Source organism: Protopterus annectens, chromosome 4.part1, assembly GCF_019279795.1.
Source record: "Protopterus annectens isolate FY-2018-M chromosome 4.part1, PAN1.0, whole genome shotgun sequence".
Classification (NCBI taxonomy): domain Eukaryota; kingdom Metazoa; phylum Chordata; order Ceratodontiformes; family Protopteridae; genus Protopterus; species Protopterus annectens.
Window position 1 is genome coordinate 370,455,312 of NC_056734.1, and position 26,528 is coordinate 370,481,839.

Below are 26,528 nucleotides of genomic sequence, written 5' to 3' on the forward strand. Positions count from 1 at the left end.
TGGAAGATTTTGTTTCTTTGGGCACCAGTTAGTTCTAGTTTTAGTTATCTGGTTTCCCCTTACAGCCTTTTTAGGCTTATTGCTCTTCTTTCCTTAGTGGAAAGTTTTTTATGCTAGGTAGGTTTCCCTCTAGGTACCAAATGAGATCTGGGTATTTACCGCCTTGCATCATGGGATATGGGGCTGCCTCGAGCTGGTAAAAGTGACTCTCGAGCTTAGCAAGTGCTGAGTCGGAGCTGAGGATCGTCTCCGAACCCATCCAGCAAGAAAGAAGGCGAGAGAAGACAACTAACATGGAACGTTATGGTAGGTACATAACTTCTAATTCTTTTCCATCACAGAGCTCATCATTTTCAAAAATATCTCCTTTTTCAAGTTCTGGATGGTCCCTGTCCCAGGTGATGCTACCTGTTCTACCTCAAGATGCCTAGATGGTTTAGCTGGGCATGATGAATGCCTTTTGGCACATTGGTGTTGAGAGTCAGGGACTGTGTGATTTAATTCCCACATTGTTGTCAGTAGTCAGAATTTAAGAGAACAAGTAGTGCTGAATTTGAATCCCACCACTGCTTCCTGTTAATAAACAAAGGGCACTTGACCTTAAAGGTATATGGTAAATGTGCACTTGGGTAATAGCCAAGTTCTGCCACTCTTGGATAATATTTGCAGCTACAGACCAAAGTTATAATAAGTGTTTTTTTGAGGATCTTTCCCATGGCATTATGATCTCAATGCTTTGCAGTGTTTCACACATCTGCATACTTGTGGCCTTGTAATCACTTACACACTCTCATACGCGTCATACATGTAGAAAGAGGAACCTGTTAATACCGGTGAAGATGCAATTTAAAGAAAAAATACTGTAAGTTAGTGGTCTATAAAGATATGTTTTTTTTTCCTATGGAGGAGGCTGCCAAAGTCTTCTGGAATTGTGAATTAGTTACAACCAAGGTCTGGAACTTCTAGACTGGAGAATGGTGCTGACTCAGAGTAAAGCAAAGGTCAGTAGTCTAACCAAACATCAAGAATCTTCAGACCTTATGTTAACCAGAAGGATCCAGTATAATCTTCTACTTTAGCCATCAGAATTCCAAGTTGTCAGGCTCATATGTCAAAATTTCTACTTTGAAAATGAGTGTGTTGGTTGCTAACCTGCCTTGGGAGATTAAGGCTTCTCTGAATTCTTTAGTAGCTTCTGTTTATTTGGTAACTAAGCAAACTTTGTGCATTTATGATTCTGCTGATGTGGTATCTGGAGCAGCTCTTACTGGATCAGCTGTGAGAAAGTTTGTTTGCTTACATGCACATTTACCAGAGAATGTCAAAATTCAGTAAGCCAAAAATTAGACTTCAGTTTCCAAGGGACAGCTAAATTGAAATGTCTTTCATCCTGTGACCTACTATACAGAGGCACAGGCAACTAATCCAAAAGGGTGTTGAAAGCCAAACACACTGTGGCTAGGCTTATAAATGCCCTAGGGCAGATAGCCTAGTATGAACCTATAGGTTCATAGGTAGGTACTAGGCTATCTGCCCAAGGGCATTTATAAGCCTAGCCAGAGTGTGTCGGCTTTTGCCTCCCCATTGATTAATTAACCGATCCTCTGTCAAGAAGACCCAATGAGGTGATCCCAGGGGTGTATTTTCTGTTACCCATCCACTCGTCAAGGTTTCTCTTGAAGAGTGTTAGTGAGGGTCTCTGCCTAATGTAGTTAGGAATTTTGTTCCAAAGCATGGGGAGTCTCTGTGACAGGAATCTATCCCTCCAGCATGTTCTGTTTATTGTTGTGGCGAGGTTTAGCTCACTAGAGCGCGTGGCTCGTGGTGACTTTGATTTCTTTAGGTGGAACATGTCCATCAATTCTGAGTTGGACATGGCTTTGTAAGTCATGCAGAGATCACCTCTGAGTAAGTGATATGCCACTGAGTACATCCGGAGTTTTTTCAGTCGGGCTGCATAGGACATATGTTTGAGGCCAGTAATCCTCTTGGTGAGGTGCTTTTGTGGTCTTTCCAGCTGTTGGAAGTGTCTTGTGAGGTACATCCCAAATGGGGCATTGTACTCTATGATGGGTCTGATGAGTGACGAGTAGAGGGGCACTCTAACTTCTTTATTTCTAAATGTGAACACTTTAGTAATTAGATGGGCCACATAGAAGGATTTCCTAACTACTCTGGCAATATGATTGTCAAAGGAGAGATTACTATCTACCTGGGTCCCCAGATCTCTTATTACCTCCTCTGTATTAAGGGGGCTGCCGCCTATGTGTTAATTCGTGGGTGTTTTGTTTTTCCCAAACGGGATGACTATGCATTTTTTGGCATTTAGCTTGAGGCCATGACTTTGACACCAGGTGTCTGTCTCAGTAAGGCCTTTTTGAAGGATGTCCACGTCAGCTGGAGAGTCAGTTATGGCTCCCAGTTTGCAGTCATCGGCGAACTTGGTTAATGTTCATCGTGTTATCCTGCTGCAGTCATCACACTTAGGTTATCTTGTCGTCAGGCGGTCCCGCAGTCGGCCTGAATTCCAAAGTCTTGGTCCGGCGTCGGTTGCTGTTACTTCTTCCCTAATGTCAGTGAGCCAGTTGTATATGTAATGCATCCAACGCCATTTTCTTCAGTCTTTCTTGCCGTGCGGTGCCCGAAGCAGAAGCAATTCGCAAGTGCCGGTCGGCCGACTCCTGAGATTTTCGAAGTCGAATTTCAGATCCGAAGTCTTCAATAAAGCTAAGTACCCCGTTGGGGGAACTTTTCTTGCCTCAGACCGATGTCAGAAAAAGTTAACAATTGTATTTCTTGTAGGAAGCAAATACCTCATAAGGATTTTCATTCTTATTGTATACCTTGCCTAGGCCCAGACCACAATGTCACTGGTTGTCACTTTTGTGCTAGGTTCAATAAGCGTACTATAAAAAGAAGTTTTGATTTTGCACTACACTACTTCGGTAGAAAATTTAACTACACAGTGCCGTCGGAGCAACCGACTACCGGCGTGCACAAAAAACCCAAGGATAAGGACAGGCAGCCTAGACCCAAGCCAGACTCCGAGGCCTTGGCTGGGCCGGTTTCCCATTCACCGGTTTTCAATGAGGCTCCTACGCAGCCCCTGGCTACCGCAGATTTGGAACCCGAGACCGCTTCGGAGCCTTTAGCAGAGAGTTCTAGGCCGACGCAGCCATTTTCTTTAGCCCCTACTGACGACACTGCAGAAAGAGATGTCGATGCTGCAGAAACACCTTCGGTTTCTGAAGGTGTCTTCAGAACAACGACGCTCACCATAAAAACGTATCCTAAGCTTAAGACTCCTATTAAACCAAAAAAGACTGCACTTCAGGCTCCAGTTCAAGGCCCTATGCCTAAGAAACAGATGCTTAAAATGGCTGAGGATTTGATCTCTCTAATCAGGGGTTCCCAACCCCCCCCCCCCCGACAAATGGCCTAGACAAGAGGAAGATTATGCCTCCTCTGATCGTGTCTATTTCCTCAGGCTCCTCTGAGGACCAAGATTACTCTTTTCCCCCTTATGAAGATTCTGATGCTGAGGATTCCATTCCCTCAGCTTCTCCCACTGAAGACTACTCCTTTGGGGAAACTTTACACACTATGAGGGAACATTTTCACTGGGAAGGTCAGGACTACTCTGACTCAAAGAATAGGCTCAGAGAGTTTCTTTTACTCTCCCAGCACAGACCTCTTGCTATCCCCCCAGTTTTAGACATTGTGGATGATGTTTACTTAGAATCTAGTTTGAATCCAGATTCTTTGCCTCCTGCTCCAGCCAAACCAGACAGATATTATAGAGTGCCTGACTCCCACAAATTCCTTTATAAAAGCCCTGTTGCTGATCCAGAGACTATCTCCCAGGGTCCCAAAGGGGCTAAGGCTTCTATGGCGAAAAATCCTGTACCCTCTGAAAGGGACTCCAGAGCACTAGACAGGTGGGGGAAAAAGGTTTACTCCTCAGCCACTCTAGCTATGAGAGCACTAAATTGTTAATTTCACATGCTAAAATACCAGCAATTTCTGATGTCTCAATTAAGACAAAAAATGAGCACACTCCCTCAACAGTCTGAATTGAAAGAAATGCAGGATCTGTTGCATGCAGCTGAACAGGTGGGCAAACATACTTTACAATGTGGATTTGATTCTTTGGAGGCTTCCTGCAGAGAGCAGCTGTTACTGGCTCTGTTATACGTAGGCATGCTTGGTTAAAGGAACAAACTCTGCCTGATCATGTTAAAGCAAAACTTCTAGATGCTCTCTTACAGTAGGATGTCCTATTTGGAGTTAAAGCAGAAGTCGTCTTAAAGAAAATGGAGGATAAGGCAAAATCTATGCAGACGGTCAAAGATTTTCTACAGGTACAGCCCCCTCGCTTCAGCAGAAATTGGCCAACAAAAAATTGGTCCTTTCCAGCTACTGACAGACCACAGAGGGGTAAATACAGACACCCAAGAGGCAGAGGACGACGACAAGCCCACTACAAACCTCGGCAGTGGGGCACTGCAACACAGAAGGGAGGAGAAGACAGGCCCCAAACTACTAGAAGGCAAACTCAATGACTTAAACCTCATATGGCCAAGCAAGACTCTCTTGGCAGCTCCCTTGGGAGGAAAATTAGCACTTTTTTCAGACAACTGGCACATAGTCACAAAGGACAAATGGGTCTTAGACATAATTTCACGAGGATACAGATTCCATTTCCACACCTTGCCAACAAAAAGAGGAATGCCAAACCTGCAACAAAATCAATGGGCAGAGGCACAGAAACAAATTACAGCTCTCATGGACATGAGAGCCATTCAGCTGGTACCTACACGGGAGCAAGGCCAAGGATTTTACTCGACTCTTTCTAGTCCCCAGAAAGGACAATGCCTGGAGACCAATTCTGGACCTTTCAATTCTAAACACCTTCTTACAAGTACCCAAATTCAAGATGCTAACACTACAGCAGCTTCTTCCCATGTTGGGCAAGAAAGCATGGCTAGTAACGTTGGACCTCAAGGAGGCATACCTGCATTTCCCTATCAGACAAAGTTGCAGAAGATACCTCAGTTTCATTGCAGGTTCAACCCATTACCAATTCTCTGCACTGCCCTTTGGCTTATCCACTGCACCCAGGGTCTTCACAAAATGCCTGGCACCAGTAATTGCATACTGCAGACAGAGGAATTCAAATATACCCATACCTGGATGACTGCCTCATCCAAGCAGAAAGCAAGGACATCCTCTTACAACATCTGGCTTTTCTAAAACATCTTCTAAGTTGCCTGGGGTACACAGTAAACGAAAAGAAATCAAAACGAGTACCCTCACAAAATATGACATTTCTTGGTGCCAGCTTGAATACAACGGCCCAGAAGGCTTATCTGACGCCAGACAAACAACTGCAACTGACTCAATATTTCAAAACAATGGCAACAAAGACCCAACTCCCTGCAAGAAAAATTCTGCAGGCCTTGGGCTTCATGGCATCTTGCATACTACTAATACCATTTGCAAAGCTGCATATGAGGAAATTACAGTGGTACCTAAAAAGCGTATGGTCTCAACACAGCCACAGCTTGGACACAATGATATCTCTCATTCCCTGCCTTCAACAAGAGTTTCTATGGTGGTCACAGGCATGTCACCTCAACAAGGGTCAGCCTTTCACCTTGCCCCCAGCCAGGCAAACTATGACAACAGATACATCGGACTACGCTTGGGGGGCACACATGGCAGGACAGTGCGTTCAAGGCATATGGACTGCAGATCAAAGGAATCTGCACATCAATCAAAAAGAGATGCTAGCTGTACAGAATGCTCTGACAGCCTTCAAGAACCTCTTACATCCAGGACAACTTACAATAAGGACGGACAACATCACAGTAATGTGGTACATAAACAAACAAGGGGGTACACACTCCTACCCTCTACGCAGGCAAGCAATGACCTTGTGGAACACAGCACTGGCTTACCAAGTTCAGCTACAAGCTCAATTCCTGCCAGGAAAAAACACATTGGCAGACGACCTCAGCAGAAACATCATGGATCCCCACGAGTGGAAACTGGATCCACAAGTATTTGCAATGATAACTCAAAAATGGGGCCCCCAAACATAGACTTGTTTGCCAGCCCCCAAAACTATCAGCTAACAAAATTTTGTACAAGGACACTTCACCATCAAGTTTGGAAAGTGGACGCACTCTCATTGAGTTGGAAAAACCTGACAGTATATGCCTTCCCTCCATTGCCTCTTCTCTCAAAGGTGCTTCTGAAAGTCAGAAAGGAGAGACCACGACTGGTACTCATAGCCCCAGACTGGCCACGCCAGCACTGGTACCCACTGTTAAGGAATATGGCCCGGGCCCACCTTGGATTTTACCACAAATTGCCCATTTGCTCAAACAGCAAAACAATCATATTCTACACAGCCAGCTCAAAACCTTAAATTTGGCTGCATGGCAAGTCACCTAAGCATCCAGCCAGCTCATCTTCCTCAAGCAGTTATGGATGTTATTCTGGAAGCTAGGAGGCCCAGCACCAGGAAGGCCTACTCGGACAAATGGAAAAGGTTTTGCGCCTGGAACCAAGCTAAAGGCCAAAATACCCTTCAACCTCACATGCCTCACATTCTACAGTATTTAACTGAGATGCTGCACAAACGACTTTCTTTTTTTCATCCATTAAAATCCACGCATCAGCTATTTCAGCCCACTACAAGACGGATTCACCCTTATTTTCACATCCACTTCTAAGGCAGTTCCTCAGAGGGGCAAAAAACATTAGGCCCCCCAGGAGAGCACCTACACCAACCTGGAACCTCAACTTTGTTCTGGAAAAACTTACGCTACCTCCCTTTGAACCAGCTTTCTCTGCTGATCTAAAGTTTATATCATGGAAGACTGCCCTGCTGCTAGCAATAACTTCAGCCAGAAGAGTCTCAGAGCTGCAGACACTAATGGCAGTGGAACCTTTCCTCATTTTCCATCAAGACAGAGTTTCTCTACGAACTAATCCTTCCTTCATGCCTAAGGTGGTATCCAGTGTGGCTTTAAATCAAACCATCCACTTACCCACCTTCTTTCCAAATCCACAGAACAAAGGAGAAAGACTCCTGCGTTCCTTGGACATTCACAGGCAACTTCGTTTCTACTTGGATAAAACTAAGGTTTTCAGAAAATCTGACCAGCTCTTTGTATCCTATGCTGCAGCTTCGCAAGGGAAAGCTATATCAAAACAGACCATTTACAAATGGATAGGACATTGCATTCATTTTTGCTTTACCCATCATGGAAAACTAGTTCCTGCTACCATAAGGCTCCACTCTCCAGGGCAGCAGCTACATCTACAGCCTTCCTCAGGGGGGTGCCAACCAATGATATTTTGGAAGCTGCAACTTGGAGTTCAGTACACACCTTCACCAAACACTACCACTTACCACTTTACTCTAAGACTAGAGCTGGCTTCGCCACTGCAGTTCTGCATGGCCTTCTAGCCTCCTGTAACCCTCTTTGACTCCTCCTCCCATCCTTAGCTTTGGGATTCTACCCAAGGGTGATGACTGCAGCAGGGTAACACGATGAACATAGTACAGTTTTGTACCTTCCATAAATGTAGATGTTCGAGTGTACACCCTGCTGCAGTCCAGGTACCCTTCCTCCATCCCCTTTGACCTAACTGACTAAATCTTTACAATACCTTTCTGATGTATTTGCTTATAGCTGGAGGGATGTTGTGTTTGTGCTAAATTTCTTAGATTGGTACTAATTACTGACCACCTTTTTGGTGGCACCTGACATCTGGGGCAAGAAAAACTAAAGAAAATGGCGTTGGATGCATTATATATACCCCCTGGCGCACTGACGTCAGGGAAGAAGCGACAGCAACAGATGCCGGACCAAGACTTTGGAATTCAGGCTGACTGCGGGACCGCCTGACGACAAGATAACCCAAGTGTGATGACTGCAGCAGGGTGTACACTCGAACATCTACATTTATGGTAGTTACAAAACTGTACTGCCATAGTCCTCCTGTGTTTGCCTCTACTTCTGTAAAGTATATGCCGAACAGTAGGGGTCCCAGGACCGAGCCTTGTGGGACACCACTTGTGACTGGTTTAGAGTCAGACCTGGAGCCCACTATTCTTACCGTGTGAGTTTGTCTGTAAGCCAGCTGGCAACCCATCTTGTGACGTAGGTGTTTATGTTCAGGCTGGTGAGTTTTTCTATAATACCCGAGTGAGGAATGGTATCAAACGCCTTGGCGAGATCAAGGTAGGTTGTGTGAACCACCTTTCCCTCGTCTATGGCCTTGATGACGGTCTCGAAGAGGTCAAGGTCAACCAGGTTTAGTAGGCATGATCTGTCCTTAAAGCCGAACTGGGTCAGGTCAAGTGTTTGGAGGTTCCCAGTGTCTTTGTTAATGAATTCCATGATGATGCACTCCATAGCCTTGCAGACAAGGCTAGTCAGGCGTATGGGGCGATGGTTACCAGGGTCAGTTGTGGCCCCTCCTTTGTAGAGTGGAATAACCATTGCTGTGTGCCATTCTATGGGCACATAGCATATGGAGAGGCTGAGGTTGAACAGCGGGTTTAGGTGGGGGGTTAGGTCGATGTCCTTCAAGAATGCAACTGCAGTCCTGACATATGGGGTTGTCCTGCCTCAGGCAGCCCCTCGGTCGGCCGGATTCCAAAGTCTGGGTCTGGCGTCGGCTGATGTCGCCTCCTCCCCGACGTCAGAGCGGCTGGAGTATAAAGGCATCCGCCGACGCCATCTTCTTCAGTCTTTCTTGCCACGCGGTGCCCGAAGCAGAAGCAGTTCGCAAGTACCGGTCGGTCAGCTCCTGTGTTTCAGTTACCGAAGTCATCTAAAAGCCAAGTACCCCGTTGGGGAACATTTTTTCTTGCCTCAGCCGATGTCAGAAAAAATTGAAAAAGTTAATAATTGTTTGTCTTGTGGTAAACAAATACCTCATAAGGACTTCCATTCTTACTGCCTCCCTTGCCTGGACCCAGACCACGACGTCTCGGCCTGTGCTACCTGTGCTTGCTTTAATAAGCGCACACTCAGGCGCCGGGCAGAATTTGCCGAAGACTTTTTTGGCGAATCTTTTGCATATATCATGCCGTTGGAACAACCGACAACACAAGCTACCAAAAAACGCAAGGACCGGGACCGACATCTTCGGCCCACGTCGTCCACCGATACCACACCTAAGCCCTCCGCGAGTGCATCGGTCCCTTCGGAAGCGGTAATTCAACCGCCTCAGGCCAACAACATCGCTTTAACGCGTTCTTCGGTCCCGGAGACTACAACGGTGCTGGTTGTTGATTTCCCACCAGAAACCGAAGCTCTATATTTACCCGACACCATTCCTGTGGACAAGGTTACCCCTGCACGTGGGGCAGCTAGGCCTCCGGTATCCATGTCCATCAAGGCCTTTGCAGGTGCTAAGGCTGCCAGCCAGGCCAATGCCCATCCTAAACCTACTGCTCAAGGCCCCTCTTCTGATAGACAGATCATGACTCTTGCTGCAGATCTAATCTCTCTTATCAGGGGTTCTCAGCCACACCCAGACAGAGATTCTCAGCCACCTGCAGATAAAAGGCCTAGAACTGAGCAGACAGACACCCTCTCTTCAGATGAAGCCTCTGGGGATTCAGAGCACTCAGATACCCAGGAAGAATCCTTCCAGGCCTGTGAGGACTCTGATGCTGAGGATTCAATTCCCTCTGCCTCCCCTCCAGAGGATATTTCTTTTGGTGAAGTTCTCCACTCAATGAGAGAACATTTTCAGTGGCAGGGTCAGGAATTTTCTGACTCCAGGAAAAGGCTACATACCTTCCTTAAGCTACCCCAACACAGACCTTTAGCTATTCCTCCAGTGCTGGATGTCCTTGATGATGTATACTCAGACTCCAGTGCTTCGCCTGATTCTCTCCCTCCTGCTCCTGTCAAGCCTGACAGATATTACAGGGTCCCCTGAAACTCATAAGCATCTCTTTAAGGCCCACTCTGTGGATCTAGAAACTATTTCACAGGGCCCCAAGGCAGTGGCTACTTCCTCAGCCAAAAACCCTCTGCCTGCTGACAGGGAAGCTAGGTCCCTGGAGAGATGGGGCAAAAAAGTTTATACCTCTTCCACCCTTGCCATGAGGTCACTCAACTGCCTTTTTCATATGTTTCAGTACCAGGATTACTTAATGGATGATTTGCAGAAAAAGTTAGCCTCTCCTGAGCCTATAGATAGAAAGGCATTGCAAGATCTGGTTCATAACACTCAGCAGGTTAGCAATCATTTTCTTCAGTGTGGTTATGATGCATTGGAAGCTTCATGTAGGGCAGCCATGACAGGGGCCGTTATTCGTAGACATGCTTGGTTGAAAGAACAGCCTCTGCCAGACCATGTTAAAGTTAAGCTCCTGGATGCACCTCTGGAAAAACAGAAGCTTTTCGGTGCCAATGCACAGGATGTGTTGAAGTCTATTGAGGAAAAGGCTAAATCAGTACAGACTGTCAAGGATTTCCTCCAGGTTCAGCCCCCCAGATTCAGCAGGAATTGGCCTTCAAAGAATTGGTCCTTTCCAGACTCAGACAAGTTACAAAGGGGGAAAAACAGGCGTGCCCGAGGTAGAGGGCAATAACGAGGCTCCTTCAGGGGCCGCCAATGGCAACCACCAAATCAGAGAAGTGGCTCAGGGAGTTCACCTGCACCACAGGGACAATCACAATGACTTGGCTTTCACTCCGCCTACCAAGGCTCAAAGAGAAGCACCTCTAGGCGGAAAATTATCCTTGTTCTCAAAGAACTGGCACATTTTAACCAAGGACAAATGGATTCCGAACATAATAGACAGAGGTTACAGGTTCCACTTCCACACCTTACCAACGAGACAAGGCATGCCAAACCTGCCACAAAATCAAAGGGCAGAGGCTCTCTTACAAGTTTCAAAGCGGTTACAAATAAAAGCTATAGAACAGGTTCCGCCTCAGGAACAAGGCCAGGGATTCTATTCAAGACTGTTCCTTGTTCCAAGAAAAGAAAAAGCAATGGAGGCCTATACTGGACTTGTCCGTTCTAAACACCTTTCTCATTGTGCCAAAATTCAAAATGCTGACGTTACAGCAACTCCTTCCCATGCTGGGCAAGGGGTCTTGGCTGGTTACTCTGGACCTCAAGGAGGCATACCTGCATGTCCCAATCAGACACAGCTGCAGAAGATACCTCAGATTTCTTGCAGGAACAGAGCATTATCAATTCTCAGCATTGCCGTTTGGCTTATCTGCTGCGCCCAGAGTGTTCACAAAATGCCTGGCATCAGTAGTTGCACATTGCAGACTCCAAGGGATTCAAATATACCCTTACCTGGACGACTGCCTCATACAAGCAGACAGCAAACAAACCTTGGTAAAAAACTTGGACTATGTCATTCAGTTGCTACAGGCTTTGGGATACACAGTCAACATTCAAAAATCAAGACTATTGCCATCCCAAAATATTATTTTTCTAGCGGCAAACCTGGACACACAATCACAAATGGCTTTCCTCACAGAGGAGAAACAACAGCATTTACCAGATTACTTCAAAAGCCTAGCAAAAGTTACCCAGCTGACCACAAGGAAGATCCTGCAGGCCCTGGGTTTCATGGCATCTTGCATTCTTCTGATCCCTCTGGCAAGACTACACATGAGAAAGCTACAATGGTACCTAAAAAGCTTATGGTCTCAACAGAGCCACAACCTAGAAGACGTAATACCACTCATCCCATGCCTGCAAAGGGAATTTTTGTGGTGGGCTCAAGCAAGCCATTTAAACCAAGGCATGCCTTTCAACAAAGTTCAAGCAAGTCAAGCCATTACAACAGACGCCTCAGATCATGGATGGGGGGCACACGTGGAGGACAGATGCATTCAAGGTCAATGGACTCCCACGGAAATGCCTCTGCACATAAATCAAAAAGAGATGTTGGCAGTGATGCATGCAATAGAAGCCTTTGGAAAATCTCTTCAACAGGGCCATCTCCTAATAAGGACAGACAACACCACGGTCATGTGGTATATAAACAAACAAGGAGGCACTCACTCGTATCCCCTCTGCAGACTAACAATGGCTCTTTGGGAAAAGTCCCTGAAACTGAACATTCATTTGCAATCCCAGTTTGTTCCGGGCAAGGACAATGTTCTGGCGGACAGGTTGAGCAGAGATTTCGTGGATCCACACGAATGGATGCTGCATCCACACATTTTCTCTCAAATAACAACTGCATGGGGAAGACCGGACATAGATCTCTTTGCTTCTCATCACAATCACCACCTGGACAGGTTCTGCTCAAGAACACACCATCCTCTAGCCTGGAGAACGGATGCTCTCTCCTTCAGCTGGAATGCCCTAAAAATCTATGCATTCCCTCCTCTACCACTACTAACCAAGGTGTTACTGAAGATCAAAGCAGAGCAACCAAAATGAATATTGATAGCTCCAGACTGGCCGAGGCAGCATTGGTATCCCTTGCTACTGAGCATAACTCACACCAAACCGTGGCCCTTGCCGCAATGGCCACTGCTGCGAACTCAACACCAACTACAGGACTGTTCATCAAAACCTGCAAACATTACAACTGACAGCTTGGAGGTTTACATGACTTTACCCCATGTCCCCCTCTCCGAAAAGGTTCAGGAAATCTTACTGGAAGCATGCAGACCTTCCACCAGAAAAACCTATTCGGCCAAGTGGAAGAGATTCATCATCTGGAATGCTAAAAAGGGACAGGATGCATTAGTAATGAGCATACCTCAGATATTAGAATACTTGGCAGAAATGTTTCATAGTGGCCTCTCATATTCTTCCATTAAAATTCATGCTTCAGCAATCTCAGCAAATTACAACTGTGACCCACTTGTGTTTTCGTATCCCTTGCCAAGACAGTTTCTAAGAGGGATAAAGAATATCAAACCTCCCAGAAAACCACCAGTTCCTGCATGGGACCTCAACTACGTCTTGGAAAAATTAACTCTTCCTCCTTTTGAACCAGCAGCATCTTCAGAAATGCAATTTCTCTCCTGGAAGACGGTCTTCCTGTTGTCAGTTACCTCAGCAAGAAGGGTCTCGGAGATACACAGGCCATCATGGCAGTACCTCCCTTTCTCATCTTTCATCAGGACAGAGTTTCTCTAAGGACCAATCCCTCATTCATGCCAAAAGTGATATCCAGGGTGTCTCTAAATCAAGCAATTCACCTGCCTACTTTCTTCCCCAATCCTCAAAATAAAGGGGAAAAGCTGCTACATACTTTGGACATACACAGACAACTACGTTACTACTTGGACAGAACAAAGACCACCAGGAAGTCTGACCAACTATTTGTAGCCTATGCTGCCGGAGTGCAAGGAAAGGCAGTCTCCAAACAAACAATTTCAAAATGGATTGGACACTGCATCAGATTCTGTTACACCTTCCATGGAAAGGGTGTGCCAGCCAATATTAGGCCACACTCAACCAGAGCTATAGCCACATCCGCAGCCTTTCTAAGAGGAGTGGCTACAAAGGACATTCTAGCGGCTGCTACATGGAGCTCCATGCATACATTTACCAGACACTACAACCTGCCTTTATACTCCAGATCACGAGCAGGCTTTGCATCTGCAGTCCTGCAGGGTCTTTTAGCTATACCATCCCTTGCTTAGATCCTGCCACCCCCAGCTTGGCTATGGTATTCAACCCATATGTCAGGACTGCAGTTGCATTCTTGAAGGACATAGTACAGTTTTGTACCTACCATAAATGTAGATGTCCGATAGATATGCAACTGAAGTCATGTTTTCCCACCCTCCAACCCCTCTGCTTTTTTCCCTTGGGTCCATTCCCCCTCTCCTTTTTAGCTGGGGTTATCTTTTATGGTGTATCTGTTTATTACTGTTGTGCATGTCTGGAATTTTTTGCTTATCCATTCACAAATTTAGCCTTCCTTGGAGGGCACCTGGCATCTGGGGCAAGAAACACTGAAGAAGATGGCGTCGGCGGATGCCTTTATACTCCAGCTGCTCTGACGTCGGGGAGGAGGCGACATCAGCCGACGCCGGACCCAGACTTTGGAATCCGGCTGACCGAGGGGCTGCCTGAGGCAGGACAACCCCATATGTCAGGACTGCAGTTGCATATCTATCGGACATCTACATTTATGGTAGGTACAAAACTGTACTTTCTGTAGTTTGTGCAAGATGCTGCTTTGGGACACCATCTGGCCCCATTGATGCTGTGTTTTTGGCTTTTGAAAGGGCTGTTTTCACCTGTGCTTTTGTAATTTCCGGGACGCTACACTTTTCCAGTATTGTCATGGGCCCTTTTGAAGGTGAGAGGGAGGTGAAGTTTGCACTGAATCTATCTGCCAGGATGCTGGCAATATCAGTAGTTTCAGTATATTTTGTGCTGTTTTGCACTAGCTCAGAGCATTTCTGTGAGTTGCCACTTAGATTCTTGACATAGCTAAAGAAGGCTTTGTGGTTATCTTTCGAATCCTTGGGTATTTTTCTTTTGAAGTTAGCCTTGGATGATTTTATGAGGGTCCTTAGTTTCTTACTGATACTGATCAGGGATGTCTTTCCTTCTTGGGATTTGCTTTTTTTCTGAGCTGTTTACTTGTTATTTATGTTTTGGTAAAAAAGATGTCCACCTGGGTTGTGATCCATTTTTAATAGAGTTCTGGGGAGGAAAGCTCCTCGAACACTGTATACAAACAGCAAATAAGATGAAGTGTTGCATGTACATATTATGGTACAGATGTAGGTTATTCATCCACTTGACGCATGTAGCATTTGATTGACAAAAAGACCAGTGTTAGGCTGACAGGAGCAGTAGCTAGTACAGTCACTGTCATGCCATCTGATTATTCTGACTTCAGCTGAAGTTGACCATTGCACTAGTACATCTGAAGGCAAGCTATAATGCAAATGCTTTTCAGTTCTTTTAGCTCTTTTGCACACTTCCAGTTAAAATCCACCACTTATTAAGAAGTGTACATTAAGACAGTCTGCATAAATGTAATCAGCAAGAAGTAATGCAACTTTTAAATGTTTTGCCTTTAACTTTAATCTTTTAACTGAGGTAAGTAATCATTCTGAAGGATGCCAGTTATGTTTTGCACCAGAAAAGGAAGGGTTATATACAACACAAACCAAGGATCTTTGTTAAGAAGCATAAATGAAATTTGCGCATCCTTTGGGCTGGCAAACTGCTCCTGCTCAGAATTAGAATGCGACTTGTATTCTGTGTTATGCCTTATGATTTTGTCTCCCCTTAGCCAGACAACTGGAGTCTTATCACTAATGCATGCAAATGCCCGTTAACAAATACTGACTGAATAAATTTATGGCATGCTTTCAGTGTTTTGTTTTTTTTTTCTTGCCCCCCCCCCCCCAAACCCTACTCCAATGACTTTACCTGCATTCAAGTGATTCCTTCATTCCAGTGGTATGGCAGGTGGGCAGTTCCAAATGTCCAGGCTAGGTGAATTCCCTATAGCCCTTTTATTCTTGGCTGTAAGTCACCTGTGGGCTCGCTCTCTCCTGGTGAGAGTTGGGTGGTTGAGTGGGCCAACTTGCTAGACTTGGATTGGCAGCCTACCCTCTGGTACCTCCTCCAAGCTCTGTGATCACAGAGGATGACAGACCACTGCAAATAATTGCAGATGACTGCAAGCTAGGAGCATTCATTGAATCCCCAAATGACTCAACCATCCTGCAGGAAGGTTTTTCCAAATAAATAACTGGTGCCAAAATCATGAATTGAAACTAAATGGCAAAAAAATGCATTATTGTATCCTTTGGAAAGCCATCTATCCCAGGGAAACTACCACATTAACAGTATGTCCCCAAGAGCTGAACCAGTTATTGAATTTGGAATTTGTGTGGACAGTGACCTAACTTTTGACCGTGTCCATTGTTGTAAGAAAGTCTTTCTATATTGCACAGCGTATAAACAAATGGATTGTGTCTTGATCTAGAAATGTAATTGTCCCCCTTTGCTCAGCTCTCATTAGCCCAGTCATCGAATATAATGCCTCCTTTGGCATGTGTCTATCGAGACACATGCAAAAACTGGAACACCATCAGAGTGTACCTCTCAACCTGGAAATATTAAAAATCTGGACAAAGGCACATGAAAAGTAAGTACAACTGGCCAAAAATTGTGATGCAGATTAATATAAAATTTGCATACATAATCATGTAACCCTGCCCACCCCATTAGAATTGTGGGATACCAACACAAAGATTTAAATCACTAAAAATAATGGAGCAAACTTGTTATTGTAGCAATTATCTGAGTTTGCAGGGGCAATACTTAAAATCTGTCTCTGTTGTTGGGCCTTTGTCCCACCATTATTTTTGGCTTTGTCCAGATTTCTTGCTCTGAGAGAGATGGTACATACCGTTGTCTTCATTATTGGACTTCATGGACATGGGATATATATATATATATATATATATATATATATATATATATATATATATATATATATATATATATATATATATATATATATTTATATATATGCAGAGTGCAGATACAGAATCATAAAATTGTATTTTTAAAGTGAGTAACATTTTACTGTATTCTAGTACCACAGGCAAAATAAATTAAACTTTTAATCACTATTTAATTAGGGTCTATAGTACAACGTCGAACTGACAGGAGTTCGAACATTGTAATATCGAACTGTACAGTTCGAAACACAATAACAACGAAAACACAGAACAGCGATTTTTTCCCAGGGGAAAAAAACACTTTCCCTCTATAGTCAAACATCATTCTGAGTTTTTTGACTCTGTGTTTAGTGCAACCATAGATATACACAAACACAGGTTAAAGTTCCAGTGTTTGACCTAGTGGTAATCATTTTTAAAATCCACCAGTCTAAACAAACTGTGTTTTTAAAAGACCACCAATCAGCCCATTACATTTAGCTTTAACATCATTAGTCCTTTTAGTAAAAGGGGGCGTACCTCAAATCTACCTAGTGAGTCCAAGCCCAGGATGATCAAACCCACCAATCTAAGCAAACCAAGTTATAAAAGGCCACCAATCAGGCCACTACATTTGTCTCTATTTTCATTGGTCCTATTAATATAAAAAAGGGGACAAACCTTATGTTAACTTGGTGACTAAGTCCAGCCCCTCCAAATGCACTCTGTTGGCTTTTGCCTGCACTTAATTATTCTGTCATAGAAAAGTCTTGTAATAAACATGAAAAACCAATTATCTCTCTCTCTCTCCCTATCTATATATATATATATATATATATATATATATATATATATATATATATATATATATATATATATAGAATGACAGCAGCGCTCATCTGCCTAATTCCTTAATAAAGACTTAATTTTAAATGGAATGAACAGCCTGGACTCACTAATTTTCTCATTTTTGTTATGTTTGTTGCTTAAAATTTTGGACTTAGGGTTTTTCTGATAGTGTGGTTTCACACTACACTCTTGTTGAATAAACTCTCTTTAAAATGCATTCTAAAGAAGTTTGTTTTTAAGTATCACTACAGTCTACCTGCCACTGGGACAAATGCTGACACAATGAGTTGCAAGCTGGGTGTAATTATATCCATGCACACGTGGCTTTCCCCATAATACCAAATAATCTCACCGCACTCTAAAAAAATAAAATACACAGTTTCAGTCCTGATGTTCAAAAAGCACAGCTAAAATAATCTTTAAACACCTGTATGTAGCAGTTTTTCTGGATTTGTTCACAAACTGTCAGCAAACATACTTTTATTTTCCCCTGATTTTAGCCGAATTTTAAATAAAGACGTGAAGTACAGTTTAACGTGTACAGTCCCTCATATTGTAACATGGCAAGATAAGAATTCTAAAAAGTAACAGCCTACTTTCACTTTGGCTATACACAACAGACAGAGATGAGAGGAAGAAGGTTTATAGCAATCCTATGTTTACTGCCATCGTTTCAGCTTGATCAAGGCATTATGTCCAGTTAAAGTGAGAGTTCCCCACAGCCACAAGCTGAAGTCTTGGCAGCTGTCAACACCTGAAGTTTTTATTTGTTTGTTTTTATTTTCATTTTTTGAAATCTCCCACATCCAAGAGTCATACAGGCAATCAGGCACTGCCTCACGAAGCTGATGTAGTCTTGCACCCTGACAATACATGGTGACAGTTTTTCTCCCCGAGCCTTCACTGAAAATGGGCTCATTTCAGCCCAGTGGACTTTTCTGGTTAACAAAAGCAAATAAATAAATTTAAACTTGTATACTAAAAAAAAAAAAAAAAAAAAAAATGAAAAAATCGGGACTTAAAGGGGCTACTCCGGAATTCATGGCACCCCTTTATTTTGCCCTCAAAACCCGTAAATACTGAGGACTTTAGTATGGTTGAGAGGTATGCATCTGAGATACCTTACTAAAAGGATAAATGCCTAAACAGGAAGTCCTACATGGACTGACTCCAAAGTGTTGTCACTGTACTCTGCATCCTACAGACTGCTAATAGGTGACTTGCGTCTGTCATACAAGGCATCCTCCAATGCAGTATTGATGGATTTACTGCAGATCAGCAAGTCAGATGGCATCAGAAATATGCTGTCAGGGGGTGTAAACCTGTTTTGCAACATCAGCAGAACGGTTTGGAGGGGCAGGTATATTTTATAGAGGATGCTGCTGCTGTGGAAGAGACTCCCCATCCACATAAAACAAAGTTCATTCCTGTCCATATTCAAGTGCAGCTTGGATCAATGAATGTGAAACAGAAAATTTAACCCGGGACTGCCACCTTTATTACTAATGGACAGAGTTATGGACAGAGTTAGCTCCTAAATGCTGTACCCCATGCATGGGTTCCCTTAAATTATCTATATGATCCCAGTTATTCTCATAAGGGGTAATATATAATTATTGACCAGGGGATGGGTAAGGCCAGTCTCTAACCAAATGGGCTAGGTTAATTCTGGCACAAAATGGGAAATTGGTTAGGCTTAAAATGGCGTGCAAGGGCAGCTAGCCTATTAAATACCTATGAACTGGTGGAAGTATGCCTGTTATGCACATTTCCCTTTTTCTTCATAGTGTGACTGTACTGTGACAGCACAGCCTCAGTAGGCTCTAATTCCATTAGGTAAACGCCTTGTGCTCCTGCTAGGTGTAACCTGTGGGGCAAGCTAGAGCTGTCTCTCTTAGGAAGTTTGGGCTGGCAACAGCCACTCACTCCCTTTCCCCCAACAATCTGCTTCAGGCACCTGAACCACTAATCAAACTTTGGTCACCTGTGCTGTAGTCGCTCCTTTATACCGCTGTCATGGAACTGGTCTTAGTGTTAGTATGATCAAAGGTATTTTGTTTTCCCATTGTTTCACTAACTTCTCAGTATAACTGAAAACTGTGCCTGTCAGTGTTTTTTTTTTATATGGAGCTTCATTATTTTGCCACTGTTAGAACTACTGTTCAGACTAGGTATTGGTCTTGTGTAGGGAGATGTTTGACTCCTCACATATTTGGCTGAAGCATAACCAATGGTGAGAGGAATGCCAAATGTTTTGAAAACTATTACATTAATTTTCTTCCATAAAGATGTAATGATATGGAGAATACCATCCCTCCCACGTCTGTACTGTGGTCATTCATCTGAGATTCCCTTCTGACTGAGGTAACCTGGTGAGGGTAGATCTGTTAATAGAGGCCGACTCCAGATGATGTAAGAATTTAAATTCAACAGAGAACTTGACCTTAATCCAACCTTCACAGATTTGCACATTCTCTGCCTCATGTTGGGAGGGAAAGATGTCTTGCGTTTTATCTTAGTTATTGCTACTGAGGTCAGAATGACCTGAGGAAAGTAAGGTCTGCCCCACCCTTTTGTGAGTGTTTATCAGTATTGCTCAGAAAGATAAATAGAACTAATGATGACAGCTGGAAAAAGTGCTTCCTGCAATGTAGAGGACATGTTTAGTCTGGATTTTCTGCTGATGCCTGAGAAGCTCAAGAAGATTTGGAAATTCAGTAGATAAATAGCTTTCATTTTTCTCTAATGCTATGAGGTCTTTGAATGTGCTAGGTGATTTATCTGCATCTTTTTTGTTCACCTTTAAATCTGTTATTTCCTTCTTCTAGGTGTTTATTGACCGATTCCGATACAATGCAAATAGAGCATCGCAGGTACAAAGCAAGCTCAAGCTGCTTGAGAAATTGTGAGTATTCTTTATTGATAAGGAAAGTCAACTGCGCATTGGCTCAGTGTTTTGGAGTACTTTTATATGAACTGCTATAGCATGCAGGCGTTTCTGAATTTTTTTTTAATGTGGCATCATCAGTATGATTTGTTTGATGTAATCCAGACTCAAGAATCCTGTGTCTGTTATTTCTGCTCAACATCACTACATAAATGAAAAAATTACCATCCTGCATTAGTTGGTCAAGTAGTTCCTTAAAGAGATTCTGCATCTGTACTCTCCTTTGGAGAACCCCAACCCTCTTCTCCTTGGTGCTTGAGTGTTATATGGCTGACATGCTTGCCATCATTCCAGCATGTTAGTTTGGCTTGGTTGAAGTTTGTTTCTAGGAAAATGATGTGGTGGTGACCAGCACCCCCAACTGCAGGATGTCATAGCTTTATGCCCTTATGTATTGGTAACTATATCTGACCTTTCACAGTGGTTAGCTATTGACTAGCACTACCCTGTATTTCATGCAGAAAGTAAACCATCCTTAAGTCTGCCCACCTATATTTCTGACTTTACTTGAAAGGTCAGAATCAGCCCTTAATACCCTGTGCATGCTGGAACATTTCCATCTCTTTGCTCAGGGACAGAAAGGCTTGCAGTGATTAAACTGACTTGACTGCAAATGTTTTTCCTAAGAGTATTACCTGTTGCCATCGGGTGACAAACTGCTTATTGGAAAATGGTACAGTTAGGGGACACTCCACCAGAGACATAGGTACCTCATTGCTTACTTTTTCGATGTTTCCATTACAGAGGTTTGTACCACAAATACTTGGTTGTTGGTTTGCACCTTTTCCCAGACATTCATAGGTTTGTATGTTATTCCATTAAGTTTAAATTATGTTAAAATATCTGTGCTTTTGCATTTTGACTTGTATATTCAGTTTGTATTGTCTTTGCCACATGGCCCAGGTGGTGGATGAGAAGGATCTTGAACCAGTCTACCAGCCTAGTTACCAAACAAATATTATTTTATTAATTTGGTAGATTGTATTGGTAACATAGCTACCACAAATTCTACTGCTTACACACCCTTTCCATGAGGGATAGAGGAGTTAGTCCTGGCATGACCTTAAGTTATCAATCCACTTATCTATGTTTGTGTTCAAAGAGAGTTTGAGCTGCTTTACTTAATAGGGAAGTCTTTTCTAGAGGAGAATAATTTTTTGAGAGCTGTGGCTATCCTACCAACAGGTTATGTTTGTGTTGTGGAGATTCAGATCTATTGAGCAGGTGTTCATGGTGTTACAGGTTTTGCAAATGTGTAGGAGGTCACACAGGACTGGGTCATTTAAGGCCTTGCGGGCAGGGCATAGGTCACCCATTAGGAGTTTGCATGAGACTAAGAAGAGAGCTAATGCTGCATGCAAATCATGCCCTTGAGTCTTTTGGTCAGGAAGTGCTGGGATTTTCCAAGGTGGATCATGTGTTTGGATAGGTACATATCAAAGGGTGCTTTATATTCTGTTATAGGCCTGCTGAGGGAGGAGTTTCTAATTGTAATAGCTGCCATGAACATCAAGTGGACAAGGTAGAAGAACTTTCTGACAATCGCAAGATATATGGTGGTCAAAGGAGTGCCTAGGTCCCTAATGACCATATCAGTTTTGAGCGCAGTTTTATTTATATAGTATATGCATGGATGCTTGTGTTTCCCATAGGACACAGTGTTACACTTCCAAGCATTCAGCTTTAGGCTGTGCTCCCGACATTATAGGTTTTTGCATGTTAGGCTCATTAGGAGGAAAGTCTGTGATAGCTTCATGTGTGCAGTCATTTTCAGACTTGGTCAACCTCAGACCCTTGACATCAGCTTTAACCACAGAGAAGTAAATACAAAGTAGAAGCAACCCTAGTACCAATCCATGCTGGACCTAACTACTAATGAGTCTTATAGAGGACAACATGCCCCCCATTCCTGGTTGATTGTTGTGCCATTGAGCCAGTTCACTATCCAGAGAGATGCATAAAGTTTTACATATTGTTGTATTAGTTTGTCGATATTGCCAGAATGTGAAATGATATTGACGGTCTTTGCCAGGACAGGGTAAGCGGTGTATACTTACCTGTCCCTATCCAATGCCCCAGTGACTTTGTCAAAGAAATCTGCTAAGTTTAGTAAGCAGCATCTTCCTTTTACAAATTCATACTGCTGCTTTGCACAGGGATTGTAAGCTTCCAGTGTCTCTGTTTATGAGCTCCATAATTATGTTTTCCATTGCTTTACAAATAAAGCTTGTAAGGCTTATTGGTCTGTAGTTGCTAGGATCAGTGGTGGGTCCACCTTTGTGGAGGGAGGTGACCACTGTTGTTCTCCACACCTTTAGCTCAAAGCCATTTTCAAGGCTAAGGCTGAAGCTGATGAGATTTAGTAGTGAGTTGGTGAGACTATGCTTAATCTTCTTTCGGCTGTTCCCGTTAGGGGTCGCCACAGCGGATCATTTGTTTCTATTTCTTCCTGTCCTCTGCATCTTGCCATGTCACACCAACCACCTGCATGTCCTCTCTCACCACATCCATAAACCTTATCTTAGGCCTTCCTCTTTTCCTGTTACCTGATAGCTTCATCCTTAGCATCTTTTTCCCAATATACTCAGCATCCCTCCTCAGCACATGTCCAAACCAACGTAATCTTGCCTCTCTAGCTTTATCTCCAAATCTTCCAACCTGGGCTGAACCTCTAATATACTTATACTTATTCCCAATTCTGTCCACCCTCGTCACACCCAGTGCAAATCTTAACATCTTTAACTCTGCCTCATCCAGCTCTAACTCCTGCCTTTTTGTCAATGCCACTGTCTCCAACCCGTATAACATAACTGGTCTCACTACCCTCTTGTAGACCTTCCCTTCCACTTTTACTGGTACTCGTCTGTCACAAATCACTCCTGACACTCTTGTCCACCCACTCCATCCTGCCTGTACTCACTTCTTCACCTGTCTTCCACACTCACCATTACTCTGAACTATTGATCCCAAGTATTTAAACTCATCCACCTTCGCCACCTCTACTTGCATTCTCACCATTCATCTATCTTCTCTGTCATTCACACACATATATTCTGTCTTAGTCCTGCTGACCTTCATTCCTCTTCTCTCTAGGGCATATCTCCATCTCTCCAGGGTCTCTTCCACCTATTCCCTACTCTCACTACAGATCACAATGTCATCTGCAAACATCATAGTCCATGGGGACTCCTGTTTGATCTCATCTGTCAAGCTGTCCATCACCATTGCAAATAAGAAAGGGCTCAGAGCTGATCTTTGATGTAATCCCACCTCCACCTGAAACGCATCCGTCACTCCCACCGCAGACCTCACCACTGTCACACTACCCTCATACATATCCTGTACCACTCTTACATACTTCTCTGACACTCCCGACTTCCTCATACAGTACCACAACTCCTCTCTAGGCACCATCATATGCTTTCTCTAAGTCTACAAAAACACATTGTAACTCCTCCTGACCTTCTCTGTACATCTCCATCAGCACTCTCAGAGCAAACATTGCATCTGTAGTGCTCTTTCCCGGCATGAAACCGTGCTGATCACTATCATCACGTCCCTTGTTAACCTAGCTTCCACTACTCTTTTCCATAACTTCATGCTGTGTCTGATCAATTTAATCCCCTCTTTAGTTACTACAGCTCTGCACATCACCATTATTCTTAAAAATCGGTACCAAAACACTTTTCCTCCATTCCTCAGGCATCCTGTCACTTTCCAAGATTTCCTTAAATAATCTGGTCAGAAATTCCACTGCCATTTCACTAAACGCCTCCATGCTTCCTCAAGTATTTAATCTGGACCAACAGTCTTTCCGTTCTTCATTCTCTTCATAGCTATCCTTACTTCCACCTTGCTAATCCATTCCAATTCATGATTCACTATCCCCACATCATCTAACCTTCTGTCCCTCTCATTCTCTTCATTCATCAACCCCTCAAAGTACTCTTTCCATCTGCTCAACATACACTCCTCACTTGTGAGTATGTTTCCCTCATTATCCTTTAAAACCTTTACCTGCTGCACATCTTTCCTAGCTCGGTCCCTCTGTCTAGCCAATCGGTACAGGTCCTTTTCTCCCTCCTTAGTGTCCAACCTTTCATACAACTCTTCATATGCCTTATCCTTAGCCTTCGCCACCTCTCTCTTTGCCTTGCACTTCATCTCCTTATACTCCTGTCTACTTTCTTCATCTCTTTGACAGTCCCACTTCTTCCCAGCTATTTGGTAACTCTTCACTGCCACCCAGTGCCTGTCTTAACTCTTCCCTGATCTCCACCTGACAATTACCCTTTTTCATTTTCCACCATTTGATCCTTGGTGCTGCCCTTACACTCTTCCTCTTGCTCACCACCATCATCCTACAAACCACCATCCTATGTTGCCTAACTACACTTTCCCTGATCACCACTTTATAGTCTCCAATCTCCTTCAAACTGGCCCTCCTACATAAGAAATAATCCACCTGTTGGCATCTTCCTCCACTCTTGTATGTAACCCTATGCCCCTCCCTCTTTTTAAAATACGTATTCACCACAGCCATGTCCATCCTTTTTGCAAAATCCACTACCATCTGACCTTCTGCATTCCTTTGCTTAACACCATACCTACCCATCACTTCCTCATCCCCTCTGTTCCCTTCACCAACATGCCCATTGAAATCTGCTCCAATCACCAGTCTCTCACCCTTTGGTACAGTCATCACCACTTCATCCAACTCGCTCCAAAATTTTTCTTTCTCATCCATCACACACCCAACTTGTGGAGCATATGCACTAACAACATTCATTACATCATCAGTTTCCAGCATCATAAACATCACTCTATGATTAATACTGGTAAAAAAAAAGCAACTGTGATGTAACAGCTATGCATGTAAATTATAGGTATGGACCCGGTAAAAATAGTGCTCTTGGTTTTGGACAGTATCCTTAGGACTTGATCTTAAGTGATTTGTGGGAAGAGCATGGCATGCAGTGGAAGTTTGGGGGTACAGGGGGTGAAGTCTGAACTGAATTTGTCTGCTAGTATGTTTGCCATGTCTTCAGGGCCTGAATAGGCATTATTGTTATGCATCAGTTTTGCATGGTGTTTGGTATTGTTCTTAAGGTTTCTAATACAGGTTGAAAAAGATTTTATTCTTGTCCTTTACAGAGGTGCCAGTTTTCTTATTTATCCTAGGAGGATTTGAAGTGGAATTAATTCAGTTTATTCCTTGTGATAAGGAAGTATTTTTTCCTTTTATTGTATAGTTAGGATCTAATGCCCTTTTAATTCTTCTCCAACATATGGGGTACCGGATCTGACTCTGCCACATGCACTAGACTTGGGATCCAATTCTCTACCTCCTTCCCTTAGCCATAATGCCCTAGTCAACCAACAATGCCCCAATCTCATTTGCCACCATCTTGCACAGATGAAGATCCTTCTCAAGAGCGTCATTTGGTTTCTTTAAGTATTTGAGAGTAGCATATATTTTAGAAAACTCCTTACAACTTTTTATCTAACTATTTTATTAATCCTCCCTCTCCCTATTGTCGAGTTTTGGGGGGGGGGGGTTCTAGTAGATCTCTTATTTTTGTTTTCTACCTTTTGATAGTCTGTCATTCCATTGCTGGTGCTACACTTTTCCTTTTTTATTTTCTACCTTTTACACACTATTCTGTCTACCATTGCTGGTAGTTTTTACCATCTTGGGGGGGGGACTGTGCCTTCCTCTTTCTCTGTTCATTTTACTTTTTTTTATCATGGCCAAGAAATCAATTGGGTTTAAAGAGTACACTTCCTGTGGGCACAAAATCCCTAATTCTAATGCCCACAGGGAGTATTTTTACTGCCTAGGAGTGGCATACTTTAATACTGATTGTGCTATTTGTTCTTAAGTGGTTGTTGCTTCCTCTTTAGGGGCTCAAACCCCCAGTAAACCATCCAAGCCTTCTTTGAAGACCAAGGAGTCCCGTAAGAAATGCCCTACCCATTCTCAGAAGGCATCGACTTAATCGGAGCCTCCTCACAAAATCCAAAAAACATTGGATCCAGCTTCATTGGATCCCAAAAGAAAGCACTCTAATCCAACAACCTCGGATCTTACTATTATGGTGACAGTCTCCAAGAAAGCACTCTAATCCAAACAAGGCTGATTCTACAATTATACTTTCAAAAGTCTCCATGAACCTGCTCACCCAACTTCACAGTTGATCCCGTCTCTCCTCAACTCCATGCTCCATTTCTCCAAACAATGCTGAGGAGAGAGTCTAGGCCACATTCAACAACCTCATCCATCAGAT

The 26,528-nt window shown here is 43.5% G+C and overlaps 1 protein-coding gene across 1 annotated transcript in view; it reads left to right on the top strand.

The window, feature by feature from the left end:
* Window positions 1–26,528, top strand: part of ABCF3 (ATP binding cassette subfamily F member 3) — a 1,867,236-nt gene that overhangs the window by 1,053,764 nt on the left and 786,944 nt on the right. The window contains exon 14 of the mRNA XM_044070185.1: window positions 20,123–20,199. Coding sequence (XP_043926120.1) covers window positions 20,123–20,199 — 77 coding nt within the window. The remainder of the gene's footprint in view (window positions 1–20,122; window positions 20,200–26,528) is intronic.